General features: G+C 37.1%; 1 protein-coding gene across 1 annotated transcript in view; it reads right to left on the bottom strand.

The window, feature by feature from the left end:
- The window catches only part of LOC135143119 (heparan sulfate 2-O-sulfotransferase pipe), a 268,339-nt gene that overhangs the window by 172,966 nt on the left and 82,100 nt on the right, over positions 1–13,273 (bottom strand). Inside the window, exon 3 of the mRNA XM_064074982.1 lies at positions 5,935–5,996. Within this exon, the coding sequence (XP_063931052.1) occupies positions 5,935–5,996 (62 nt within the window). The remainder of the gene's footprint in view (positions 1–5,934; positions 5,997–13,273) is intronic.

Raw genomic sequence — 13,273 nt, 5'->3', positions numbered from 1 at the left:
AAAAATCTGTTAGATTCCCTAAACATTCCGAGTTACGAAAAAAACGGATTATTGCTTCAAAAAGAGGGAATTTTATATCTATTGATTATTGTTTTAGTTATTTGTACGTGGATTTAGAAAATAGATTTTGGTAGAAAATTCCACACAGTTTAATATGTTTAATTTAATTAGGCACCCTGTCACTTTTATCGCAAGTTTAATTACTTTTATCCTAAAAATTTCAGAATTACGAATGAACATACACTACAAGATTAGTTAACTTGTAGAAGATTATTGTACTAACTGAATTCGTAATAAATTGTAGATTCTCTATACATTTCATTTTATTAAAAGACTATCTCCACCACTTAACATGATTTTTGTTGTTTCACATTACACATAATTTTAATGTAAACCGTAAAAAAATAGTTTTCATTAACAGACGTTTGTTATAATTGATTGTTTGAACAAATTCGTAAGAAAACGTATTAATTCCCGTTCAAATGAAGTGTTTCTTGCCACCCAGCACGTGATACGTCGTCAGCCGTCCTTTCCCCACTGATGCATAACCGCTCTAGCTATTTCTTTCTTATGTTGATTACACTCGCTCGCGTATGGAAACGTATACAAGGCTCCATCCACTCCTTTATCAGATCAATGTGAAAATCTATTACAGATCTGATAAAAAAAATACCCAGGGGAGATCTCACATCCCATGATGTTGTGTGTAAAAGACATTTTACTTCGGCAGAGATAATTACGGAATGGAAGTCTGGTTCGGTAAGTACATTAGATGAACGTATTGAGTACCTGTTAGGTAAATAAGGTAGGCAACCAACCAACCATACATGTGACTGCCAACCTTATGGAACGAACAATACAGTTAGATATAACCGTCATGGCGTCTGAATTACACAAGATCCTGATCCTTGCAAAGAGACCAAACACATTATAACATGGCGCAGCCGGTAGGATAAATAGTCAAATAACGAATCTACATTGCGGTGAGTGTAGTACAGTGAGCAATGATGGGTGAACAGCGAGGAATAGCACCCATGAGAATGGAAGGAAATTTGGCGGAAAATTGGGCCACGTGGCGAAGTCGTTTCAACAATTATCTTACAGCCTCTGAAGTGTCCAAGAAGGATCAAACAATTCAGTGTGCACAACTGCTACACTACCTTGGAGAAGAGGGTTTCAAAATATACACTACATTCCAGTTCGCTGATGGTGAAGCTGGTAAACTCTCAGTTTTAATGGAAAAATTCGAAGCTCATTTCGTACCAAAGGAAAACTTGTCATACGAGCGCTATAAATTCTTCTCGTACAGGCAGCAAGGAAACCAGGCTTTTGAACAGTTCGTCACAGAATTGAAGAAGCAGGCTCAGAAATGTGCATTCGACACTCTCGAGGACTCTCTAATCAAATCCATGATAATCTGCGGGGTGACTAACTCGACGATGAGGGAACGACTCCTCCAGGACGACTCTCTCTCATTACAAAAGGCTATAGATCTGTGTTTGGCCATCGAAACATCAAAGCAGCACACAGTGGCTATAGAAAACAAGGAGATTCCGCTGGATGTCATCCGTAAGTCAAAGGACAAGAAAGTGAAGCAAGGTCAGATCTCGAACTGCAGTAAGTGTGGTAGAAATCATTCTATAAATAAGTGCCCAGCTTTCGGCAAATTTTGTAATTTCTGCAAAAACAAAGACCATTTTGCGTCAGTGTGTCGAAAGAAGCTTGCATGTGTAAACTTACCAAAACAAAAGGCCGTTAACGCAATTGATAAAAGCATAGAAAATGATAGAAACTGTTTGTTTGTAGGCACACTCACACAACAGAATAATTCTAAGGACGGATGGTTTACAAAATTAAAATTAAAAGACAAGTTTATTAATTTCAAAGTTGATACGGGCGCAATGGCTAACGTCCTTCCTTTAGATTTATTCAAATTATTGAAAATGCCAATGACAGAAATACGAAAGACAAGTGTTAAATTAAAGTCTTATACAGGAAATTACCTAAATGTATTAGGCATTTGTAGGTTAAAGTGCAACAAAAATAATGTCAATTACTTAATAGATTTTTTTATTGTTAGTTCAGGTGAGCAGGCTATTTTGGGTTTGCAAACGTGCGAAAAGCTGGAATTAATTAAGCGTATCAATTTCTTAAATTCAAATGAAATTACTTCCACGAATTACAGAGAATTTTTGGGACCATTCGAGACAGTATTCTCAGGAATAGGGTGTATTCACGGGGAACACCACATCCAGCTATTGCCTGACGCCAAACCAGTCGTACATGCGACAAGGCGAGTTCCATTGCCAATATTAAATCAGTTAAAAGAAAGTCTAGATGAATTAATTGCACATAACGTTATTGAGAAAGTTGACGGTCCCTCAGATTGGGTAAATGCACTAGTGGTAGTACGGAAACCAGATGGAAAATTACGTATCTGTTTAGATCCACAAGACCTGAATCGTGCCATAAAGCGGGAATATTGTGCGATACCAACTTTAGAGCATATAACAAGTAAATTAGCAGGTGCTACCGTATTCAGTAGTCTAGACGCAACAAACGGGTTTTATCAAATACAACTAGACAAAATGAGTTCGGATTTGTGTACATTCGGAACTCCGTTTGGAAGGTACAAATTTCTTCGACTTCCATATGGAATTAAATCAGCACCAATAGTGTTTCAGACAAAATTCAAATCAATTTTTAATTTAGAAGGAGTAGAAGTGTATATCGATGATATAATCCTTTGGGGTCGAAACAGAGCAGAACACGATGCACGATTGCAAGCGGTGTTACAAATTGCAAAAGAAAACAATGTCAAGTTCAATCAAAATAAATGCAAATTTGGGGTAGCAAAACTCAAATACATGGGACATTACATTTCCGGGAGAGGTATTGAACCCGATAATTCTAAAATCGAGGCAGTTTTGAACATGCCGCAGCCAACTTCAAAGCAGGACGTACAGCGTTTGTTAGGTATGTTAACATACGTTAGTAAATTCATTCCAGAATTTTCAACAAAAACCTCACCCTTGCGAGACTTAATTAAAAAAGAAGTAAATTTCGAGTGGACAAGTCACCAGGAAAAAGCATTTACAGAGATTAAAAAAATTTTAACGTCAAAACCAGTTTTACAGTTTTATGATGTAAATAAAGAAGTTACAGTTTCAGTAGACAGTTCTAAAAACGGACTGGGGGCGGTAATTTTACAAAACAGTCTTCCGTGTGCATATGCTTCCAAAACAATGACCGAGACTCAGCAAAGATACGCACAAATAGAGAAGGAGCTCCTGGCAATCTGTTTTGGTCTAACAAAATTTCATGACTACGTTTATGGCAAAAAGGTAACTGTCGAAACGGACCATCAACCTCTTATCTCTATCTTTAAAAAGCCATTAAATAAATGCCCAGCGAGATTACAGAGAATGTTATTACAGTTACAAAAATATGAAATTAATTTAGTCTACAAACCAGGCAAATATTTGCTCTTAGCGGACGCGCTATCTCGAGCGACGTATACTGACAATACACAAAAAGATGAAATAGAGGAGGAAATTGACGCTCATGTGTTTCTAATACAAACTCAAATTAATGCTACTCCAGAAAAAATTAATCAAATTAAAGAAGCCACTCAAAATGACCCAGAAATGCTGGAACTAAAACACGCGATAACAGAAGGATTTCCGAAAAATCTTAAACGTGCAAGTCATACAATCAAACAGTACGCCAAATACAAACACGAATTAACTGTTATTGACGATTTAATTTACAAAGGTCAGTCTCTCGTTATTCCATATAAAATGCGCAAAGACATGATAGAGAGAATCCATTACAGTCATTTAGGCGTGAATAAATGTTTAAAACTGGCGAAAGATTCAGTCTTTTGGCCTACGATGACCAACGAAATTACTCAGCGTGTTCTTAGTTGCCATACATGTTTACATTTCTCTAAATCCAGAGTAATGAGCCTCTCAAAAGTCATGAAATACCAATACTACCTTGGAATAAAGTGGGCTCAGATATTTTCGAGTATAATGGAAACAAGTATCTTCTTCTAATTGATTACTATTCAAAATACATCGAAATCGAAAATCTCAGTCAAAATATGACTAGTCATAACATCATAAACAAAATGAAATCTGTGTTTTCACGACATGGAATTCCAGTAACATTAGTAACAGACGGAGGAACACAGTATACATCCAAAGAATTTGATCATTTTTGCAAAGAATGGGAGTTTGCACATATTGTTTCTTCACCAACTCATGCTAAATCAAATGGAATGTCTGAAAGAAATGTTCAAACAGCCAAAAACATCTTTAAAAAAAATTTGCATGATAAAAAAGAGATATATATGGCACTCTTGCAATATCGAAGCACGCCCATTTTTGAGAATGTCTCGCCAGCCGAAATCTTGATGTCACGTAAATTACGCACATTAATTCCAACGACAGTAAAAAAACACACACCTAAAGTAGCCTCACAATATAATTCATCAACAATAAAGCAAAAGCAGGCAGTTCAAGCTGAATATTTTAATAAATATAAAACCAAAAAACTAGGTGATCTTCCTGTAAACTGTAATGTGTATGTACAAACGAAACCAAATTCTACATGGACACCTGGAATAGTCATAAGTCATAAGTAAAGTTAGAGATAGGACGTACAAAATTAGGTTGGACAATGGCGCATGTTTGATCAGAAACCGAAAATTTATCAAATGCAATGAGTACATGCAAAACCGTTCATTACCCAACCTAACTTATAATAAAATTCTTTGTGAAAGGAAAGAGGAAAGAGAAGAACCTCTAAGATGTTATATAGAATTAGACAGTGCTAGTGAATGTGAAACAAGTGAAACACCAACTGTGTTAGAACCAGAACAACATGAACGATACAAAACCAGAAGCGGCCGACCTATAGTCCAGCCGGAGCGGCTTAATCTTTAAGTTTTAATTTTCTTTACGTTAAGAGAAATATGTTTTTTCTTTTTTATTTTTAAGGGGAAAGATGTTAGGTAAATAAGGTAGGCAACCAACCAACCATACATGTGACTGCCAACCTTATGGAACGAACAATACAGTTAGATATAACCGTCGTGGCGTCTGAATTACACAAGATCCTGATCCTTGCAAAGAGACCAAACACATTATAACAGTACCTAATGCTTACATTTCAGATTTAAATTCCGTATAAGGCGTCCAAAATTAAAACATGGGGCAATACCAACAATATTTCCCAATTCTCCTGGTTATTTGACAACAACAGTATCGAAAAGGAGGATATTCGAAAGACATGAAATTCCATCGGAAAGGGCAAAAATGGGGCAGCTTGAAAATTTGGAACCTGTAGATAAAACAGTCGAAGACCTAGACGTAATTAAAAACTATTTTAAGGATTTATTGGATGGAAATATACCATTTCGATTGCCTTCTTTTTGTGAGGGTGACACTAAAAATGTAATGTTTTCAAAAACAGTAAAGTTATCAAAACACAAAAGCCAAACGTGCAACATGTTTTAGTGAATGAAAATTTTCAGTTACATTTTTTTGTAAATCGGGTGGAAGTGAATATCGAATGTAGCTTTGAACAGATTCAAAGGAATGTGAATTTGTTTGAGGACACCTTGAAGAAATTTATGTCATCAGACAACACTTGAATGTGGACTAGCTTTTCACTTATATTGTTATAATATTTGTCAATTTTTGTAAGAAAACTAATAATATATAAATATACATATAACATACAAATATACTGATAATTATTTACTGGACATTATTATAAACAGTAAAACATAATTGGAAATTATTGAAAAGTAGGGGAAATCAACGGAAATAAACCGCAAAATTAACAAATTTTAAGGAACAAAAATTTTCGTAACACATTCACATTAATAAATGCAGTTTATCTCCTGATCAGTTTTCTTTTACTTACTGCGTTTGCGTCCGTTAGCGAAGTAACTGTAATATCTTGCAGCTCTTTAACAAGAGTGGATCCTGTAAATATTAATAAAATCAACTAAAAATGTTTTATTATAAAAGCAATATATATCCGCATCGAGTATATAACGAGATATTTAAACAGTAATACATTTATAGATAGACAGAATAAAAATATTGTTGCATCTTTACTACCCTAAAATCGCGCGTATAGTCCGCGGACCATACGTTGTTTTCCCTGACGCCGCACAGTGGGACAGAATCGTATCCTACGCGGCCAAAAATCCAAATTTTAATTTTTTTAGTAGGCTTTGGTGATTTAGCATAATACATTTGTCAATGTCTAAATAAGCTCAAACCGCTGTTTGTTGATAATATGGAAGACTAGTTTTGCTATGAACTAAGTTGTAAGTTGTAAGTTTGCAAGAACCTAGAAAGTGTGTATTCTAGATCATTTGTTTTTTAAGAATTTCTTTATCCTGTGGTAAATATCGTCGATTTCCCGAGATGAGTGTTAGACAGGAAGGTTAGTATGATTGTTTCGCAATTCTTGTAACATCATATTGATAACACATAAAGTTTTAACGATTGTCAAAGTAATGTAACTTTTTATTTCATATTTCAATTTTTAGGAGAACAGAGTTAAAGAATTACTTCAAGTTACCTAACCAAAATCGCATAACTTTGTAAAGGCATTATTTCTTTATACTTCTCCATTAATATTATATTCCCATCTGTTCAGCCGTGAGTGCAGCACTTTTTTTCTCTCTTAAAGGTTCCCGTAGTACTACATACCATGAAATGTTTAATCTTCTTCTGGTGCACGTTGGTTGTGGTAAACCTTTGAAGGCATCATCAGCCCCAAATAGAAGATTTTTACAAGAATTTTTGAGAGAAAGGTTCGGTTTACAAATTTTCCGCAAATATGAGGACGAAATAAATAAAAAAATATTTAATTTTGTTAACGTACTTAATAGAAAATGGAAAACGGCACATGGCTGCAAAACAAAATTTCTAGCTAAGAATTCTGGTTGGTTGAAAAATGTTTACAAGGTTCCACAAATTAAAAAAAAAAGTATCGGCAGACCAAAAAAACTGTTTTCAGATTCGAGCAATCGAACACAACGGAGATTGGCCCACGAACTCAGTGAACGATTTTCAGAAAATGAACTTATTCGCGCCACACAACATACTTTATGGAATAAAGGCAAGCATGCAGCTGCAGACATTGTAAAAATCATACAAACTTCTCCAAATCGGGCCGTTCGCGTAAGAAACGCATATCGCAAATCTTTAGTAGACACTTCAACGAAAAAATACACTTCTGAAGAGGCAGTAGCATTTATAGTCGACAATAAACTCTCGAAACAAAATTATATAAATATAAGAAAAGGTGCTGTACAACGAGGAGTCAAATTATACCCAGCATACTCAAAAGTATTAACTGCAAAAAAATTATGTTATCCAGAAAATATATTAGTGCAAGAAATAGGAGCTTCAGTGCCTCTTCAAGATCTGCTGGACCACACCGCTTACCGACTTTTAAGTACAATAAAATTAATACCTTATATTGAAGAGTCTCTACATGAAAATTATTCTGCTGAATGCATTATAAAATGGGGATGTGATGGAAGTTCCAACAATAGTGAGTATCAGCAAAAATTTTCTGCTGAATACAGTGACACTGACGTTTCTGATGCAAATTGCTTCTTATTTTCGATTGTTCCTCTACAATTGGTAATAATTAAAGAAGAAAACAAAAAATTGACAATTTGGCAAAATAACAGACCAGCGTCGACCGTTTATTGTAGACCTATAAAATTTATGTATAAGCGCGAGACAACAGAAATTACAAAAGCAGAAGTTGATTCTTTAGAAAGAGAAATTTCTGAGTTGAAAACTTTTGAAAGTGTTTTTGGTACAAAAAAATTACTTATAAACTATAAATTACTATGTACTATGGAGGATGGCAAAGTTATAAATGCTTTGACCAACTCTTCTACCCAAAGTTGCTACTTGTGTAAATGTAATCCAAAACAGATGAATGTTTTAGACGCTATGAATGATTTCGAATTAATACATGAAAACTTAAGATTTGGTCTCTCAACACTACACGCGTGGATAAGATTTTTGGAATTTGTGCTTCATGTTTCCTACAAATTAGATATTGGCAAGTCCACAGTAAGAGGTTTAACAGAAATACAAAAGACACAAATCCAAGAAAGAAAAAAGAACATCCAAAAACGACTTTGGCTTGAAGTTGGTGTAAAAGTAGACCGAGTGATACAGGGAAAGGGAACGTCAAACACTGGTAATGTTGCCAGAAAGTTTTTCCAACATTTTGAAAAAGTGTCTGAAATTACTGGTTTTAACAAAAGTATTTTGGAAAGATTTTATGTTATTTTGACTGTCATAGCAAGTGGAAAAGTTATCGAAGAAGACAAATTTAAAAAATTTGCAGCAGACACAGCAAAATTGTATGTCGATTCATATAAATGGTACCCTATGACCCCCACAGTACATAAGGTGCTTGTGCATGGCCCCATTATAATTAAATATTCATTACTTCCTGTGGGCATGCTATCCGAAGAAGCCCAAGAGTCCCGTAACAAAGATTATGTGTACCTTAGGGAGCACCATACGCGAAAAACCGCTCGAATGGACACTAATGCAGACTTGATGAATGCTTTATTAGTGTCATCGGATCCTATAATTGCTTCCAAAAGAAATATTAAACAAAAGAGCCGCAATCCTCTTTCTTCAACCGCCAAATATTTAATAGCTTCATCCGATGACAGTGAAAGCGATGACATCGAAAGCGAATCAGATACTGAAGAAGAGTTGGGAGATGAAGATGAAGACCAAGAAAACTTTAGTGAAAGTTCAGAATGTTAAACTTTTACATGTTATTGCAGTAAATTACTTTGTTAATTAAAAACTTGTTGATCAGAAAAATGATGATTTGCTCTTAAAAAAATATTGCATATATTAGATTGACTTTAAAAAATAACAACGTAGCCATTTTCATTTAAAATACATTTTTTGAGATGTTAGCCCTATTGAGTATCTTGTTTAATAAAAAACCTAAATTAAAAAAAATAATAAGAAGGCGAGTACATAGCTTCGCGGTTGTAAGATTAATTCGTAAATATATCCTCGAAATACCAGTTAGGTATACGTTATTATCATAGCTACTAATAGTGGCTATGATTTTTAGAAAATACCTGCCATCTTGAATTTTGGTAAAATAATATCGGATTCCATATCAGCGCATCTAAAAAGCCCCACACGCAAATTTTCATCCTGATACAATTGCAACTTATTTTTGGCCGCCTAGAATACGATTCTGTCCCACTGTGGCGCCGGGTGCGGACTATATGCGAGGGCGGACTATAGGCGAGGGCGGACTATACGCATACGCTGTAGGAAAACCAACAAAAAATTTAAACGCAAAATAAAAAATTTATTGGGCATTCTCAATATAAATGAAAAATAAAATATATAACAAAAATAAAAAGATTCTCAAAAGTACCTAGATACTTAAATTTAGGTACCTAAATAGCAAATATCGAACCTTATCGAACCATACAGACACGCACATTGTCCGCGGATTATACGCGAGGTTGCGGACTATCTGATTTTTAGGAGGGAGATTTAAAAACTGCGGACTATGCGCGGGGGCGGACTATACGCGCGATTTTAGGGTAATCAATTGTTATGCTTAAAAGCATAATTAATTCATATTCCAAATAATAAATTTCATTTGCTTATTCTCAGATATCACTTTGTAAGTATACCTCTATTTAGTGTCTTGTAATTTCTAAAATGTTATTATGTTATTAATAATTTCAAAGATGCACAATTACTGCAAGATGATTTAAACCGACTTAATTTGTGGTGTTCTTCCAATAAACTATACTTGAATGTGAATAAATATAAACTATTTAGTAGCGTTTACACGTAAAACCTATGGTACAATTATGATTATAAATTTGGTAATGTTCATTTATTGTAAGTTAACGTTTGTGTATCATACTAATCATGTAATAGAACGGACATTTTCATTATTATTAGGCTTTATACTAAGACAAGGCAAGTCGTTTAATAATATTCCAACAATTAAGATTTTGTTTAATTGTAATGTTTGATAACAAAACTACCACTTTAATAAAAGAACTTTAATAAAGCAACTGCCACTTCACAACGCAAGTAATCTTAAGCTACTGATGTCGCGTTTCCCAATCGACGGTTGGTCCGTTTTCCCCCTCTGGCGTTTTGCTTATCCTTGCTGACTCAGGGTGTTCTACACTCGACGTCTCAGCAATGAGATCACTCGCCGACACGGCCCTCCTGACCTAGGCGGACGCCGCTCATTTTGGGGGACCCTGGAACAAGAAGCAGACAAAGCAAGGGATCCGGACAACCGTAGTTTTGGGTCTGATTTGTTATGACATGCCGGCTTCCCGAGCAGTCTTATCATGCCGGCTTCCCTGGCGATCGACATACCGGCTTCCCAGGCAGTCTTGTCATGCCGGCTTCCCAGGCATTTGACATGCCGGCTTCCCAGGCAGTCTTGTCATGCCGGCTTCCCAGGCATTTGACATGCCGGTTTCGCAGGCATTTGACATGCCGGTTTCCCAGGCATTTGACATGCCGGCTTCCCAGGCAGTCACCCACCCGTCAACCTCACTCAACCTTCCGAGTAGTGAACTCCTACTGGCACGCTTTGTCTGGGTGGCCAACCCTACAGGCAGTGGTCTTCACCACCTACCGGTGCCCTCCCAAGTAGTGTTCCACCTACCGGCAACTTTCTCTCCGGTAGCAAACAACATATCGGACAATTCTAACATTCGTCTAAGCGGTACCGCATGCAAATCGCCAGGCGCCAAACTAACTTAGTTTTCATCAACATTCAGTCAACTAATATTTACTTTCATGCACAAAAACTCTAAGATGACTAACAACAAAATAACAGGAAAGCTCAAACCCTTCATCACACATTCATTCCAAGTCCAAGACTCTCCAAGGCTTCATGTGCTCGGCAGCATAAACTCCCTTATACGGCTGTCGACTGCGCACTGAACCTGGTATGTCTACAACCTCGTACCGGTCGTTCGGTAAACATCTGGAAACTTTGAAGGGGCCTTTCCACTTTGGAAGGAGCTTTCGGCTACTGCCTGAGCCAACAATTGACGATATTTGAACCAACACTAAATCTGAAACAGAGAACGTATGAGTACCGCCTCGGTGCCTATCAAAACGGGCTTTCTGGGACTCCTGCTCACGTTTTGTAGGTTCAACCACCTCTGTTCTGATTTTTGTGACATCCACTGGGGGCTCCCCAGCGTCATCGTCTGAACAACCTAAATTTCTGGGTCCCGACCGGTAGCCCAAGAGAACTTCTGCCGGTGTAACGCCCAAGGCTCTATTCAAGGTATTGTTCAAGCCCAACTGAATGTTATGAATATTTTCGTCCCACTCATCATCATCATCCAAAGCCCCCATGGTGGCCAATGCCTCCAAGATTGTCTGATTGTACCGTTCGATCTGACCGTTTCCACGCGGCATACCAACAGCCACCATGTGGTGCACCGCTGAAATCTCTGAACAAAAGTCACGAAACAGTTTTGAATCAAAGGGTTTGCCTCTATCAGAGATGATACGCCTTGGTGCCCCGAAAATTTTAATTACTTCGCGTAATTTCTCAATCGCATATCGAATTTTGGTGCTTTTAACTGCGTAAATAAAACAAAACTTAGTGTATGCGTCGATAAATGCTACAACCTGGGTATTCTTGTTTTTACTTTTAACGAAAGGGCCTAGGTGGTCTATATGGATGGTGTGAAATGGCCTAGGAATTTTTGTGATTGGATGTAAATACCCCGGCTTTTTACCCCCTTTTCTCTTATAATATAGACAGGCAATGCACGACTGGACATATTTCTTTGTAAACCGGCGAAGTTTAGGAAACCAAAATTTTGAGGAAATCAACTCATATGTTTTATCATACGAAAAATGTCCCACATCGTCATGATTGAGCTTCAACAGCTGCCAGCGACAAAATTTAGGAACAACACCTCAACGCCCTCTTTCCGTGCGCCTATAAACCTTGCCCCGGCGAAGGTCATACTCCGCAAAAATCGCTTTGTTACCTAACCGATCGCCAGACAAAAGAATATTTTTGATTGCCCGAATGTCTGGATCAGCTTCTTGGACCACCAAGAGCCAATCATCCTTGGAGATTATGCTGACACAGAAACTATTGGAGTCCACCGGGTTACGACTAATTGCGTCTACATGTGACATTTGCCGGCCCGCTTTATGGCAAATTTCAAAATCATATTCCTGTAGTTCTAGAATCCACCGACCAATGCGCGGATTTAAATCTTTCTTTGACATCGCACTACGAACTGCTGCACAATCTGTAAAAATTCTAAAATGCCTCCCAAATAAGTAGTGTCGAAAACGCTTAACTGACGCTACAATTGCATAGCATTCTAGTTCGAACGAATGATACCGTTGTTCCGTAGGGGTTGTGTGTTTGCTGTAGTACCCAACGACACACTCGCGTCCACTTTCAGATACTTGAACTAACATCCCTGCCAACCCAGCTCGACTAGCATCAGTATACAAAATAGTCTCTCGCGATGGATTATATAGAGTCAAAATTGGTTCCGATATTAGACTATCCCTCAGAGTGTCAAATGCGCTTTGCTGTTCACTTGACCAAACCCACCCCGCGTTTTTCTTTAGGAGATTTGTCAATGGCTTAGATTTGTGTGAGAATTCGGGAACAAATTTGCGAAAATGCCCCACCAAACCCAAAAATTGGCGTACATTATGAACGTTTTCGGGTGTCGGAAATTTCTTTATAGCATCAACTTTATGCTGACTCGGTTGGATCTGCCCGGAACTGATAGAGTACCCTAAATATTCGATTTCGGTTGCAAAGAAGCTGCACTTTCCGAGATTCAGGACAATATTATTATGCTTAAAAATTGCCAAAACTTCTTCTAAGACTCGTAACCCCTCTTCAACTGTTCCTGAAGGGATGAGGATGTCATCCAAATAAGCCAGTACTTTTGTAAACCGTAACGTAACCAAAATATCGTCTACTGCTCTTTGGAAAACATATGGCGCGTTAGATAGACCAAAAGGGACTTTTAAGTATTCATATTTTCCCTCTGGGGTAATGAATGCCGTGTATTTGATCGAGTCCTCAGCCATTTTAATCTGGTGGTAGCCGCTGAGAAAATCTAATGTGGTGAAATATTTTGCTCCAACGAGCCGATCTATTAAGTTTTCGATAATGGGTAATGGATATGAATCTCTCA

The sequence above is a fragment of the Zophobas morio genome, unplaced genomic scaffold (genome assembly GCF_036711695.1).
Source record: "Zophobas morio isolate AGI-343-1 ecotype UQ-CSIRO unplaced genomic scaffold, CSIRO_AGI_Zmor_V1 ptg000058l, whole genome shotgun sequence".
In the NCBI taxonomy this organism is placed as follows: domain Eukaryota; kingdom Metazoa; phylum Arthropoda; class Insecta; order Coleoptera; family Tenebrionidae; genus Zophobas; species Zophobas morio.
This window is presented reverse-complemented; position numbering and strand designations above follow the sequence as displayed.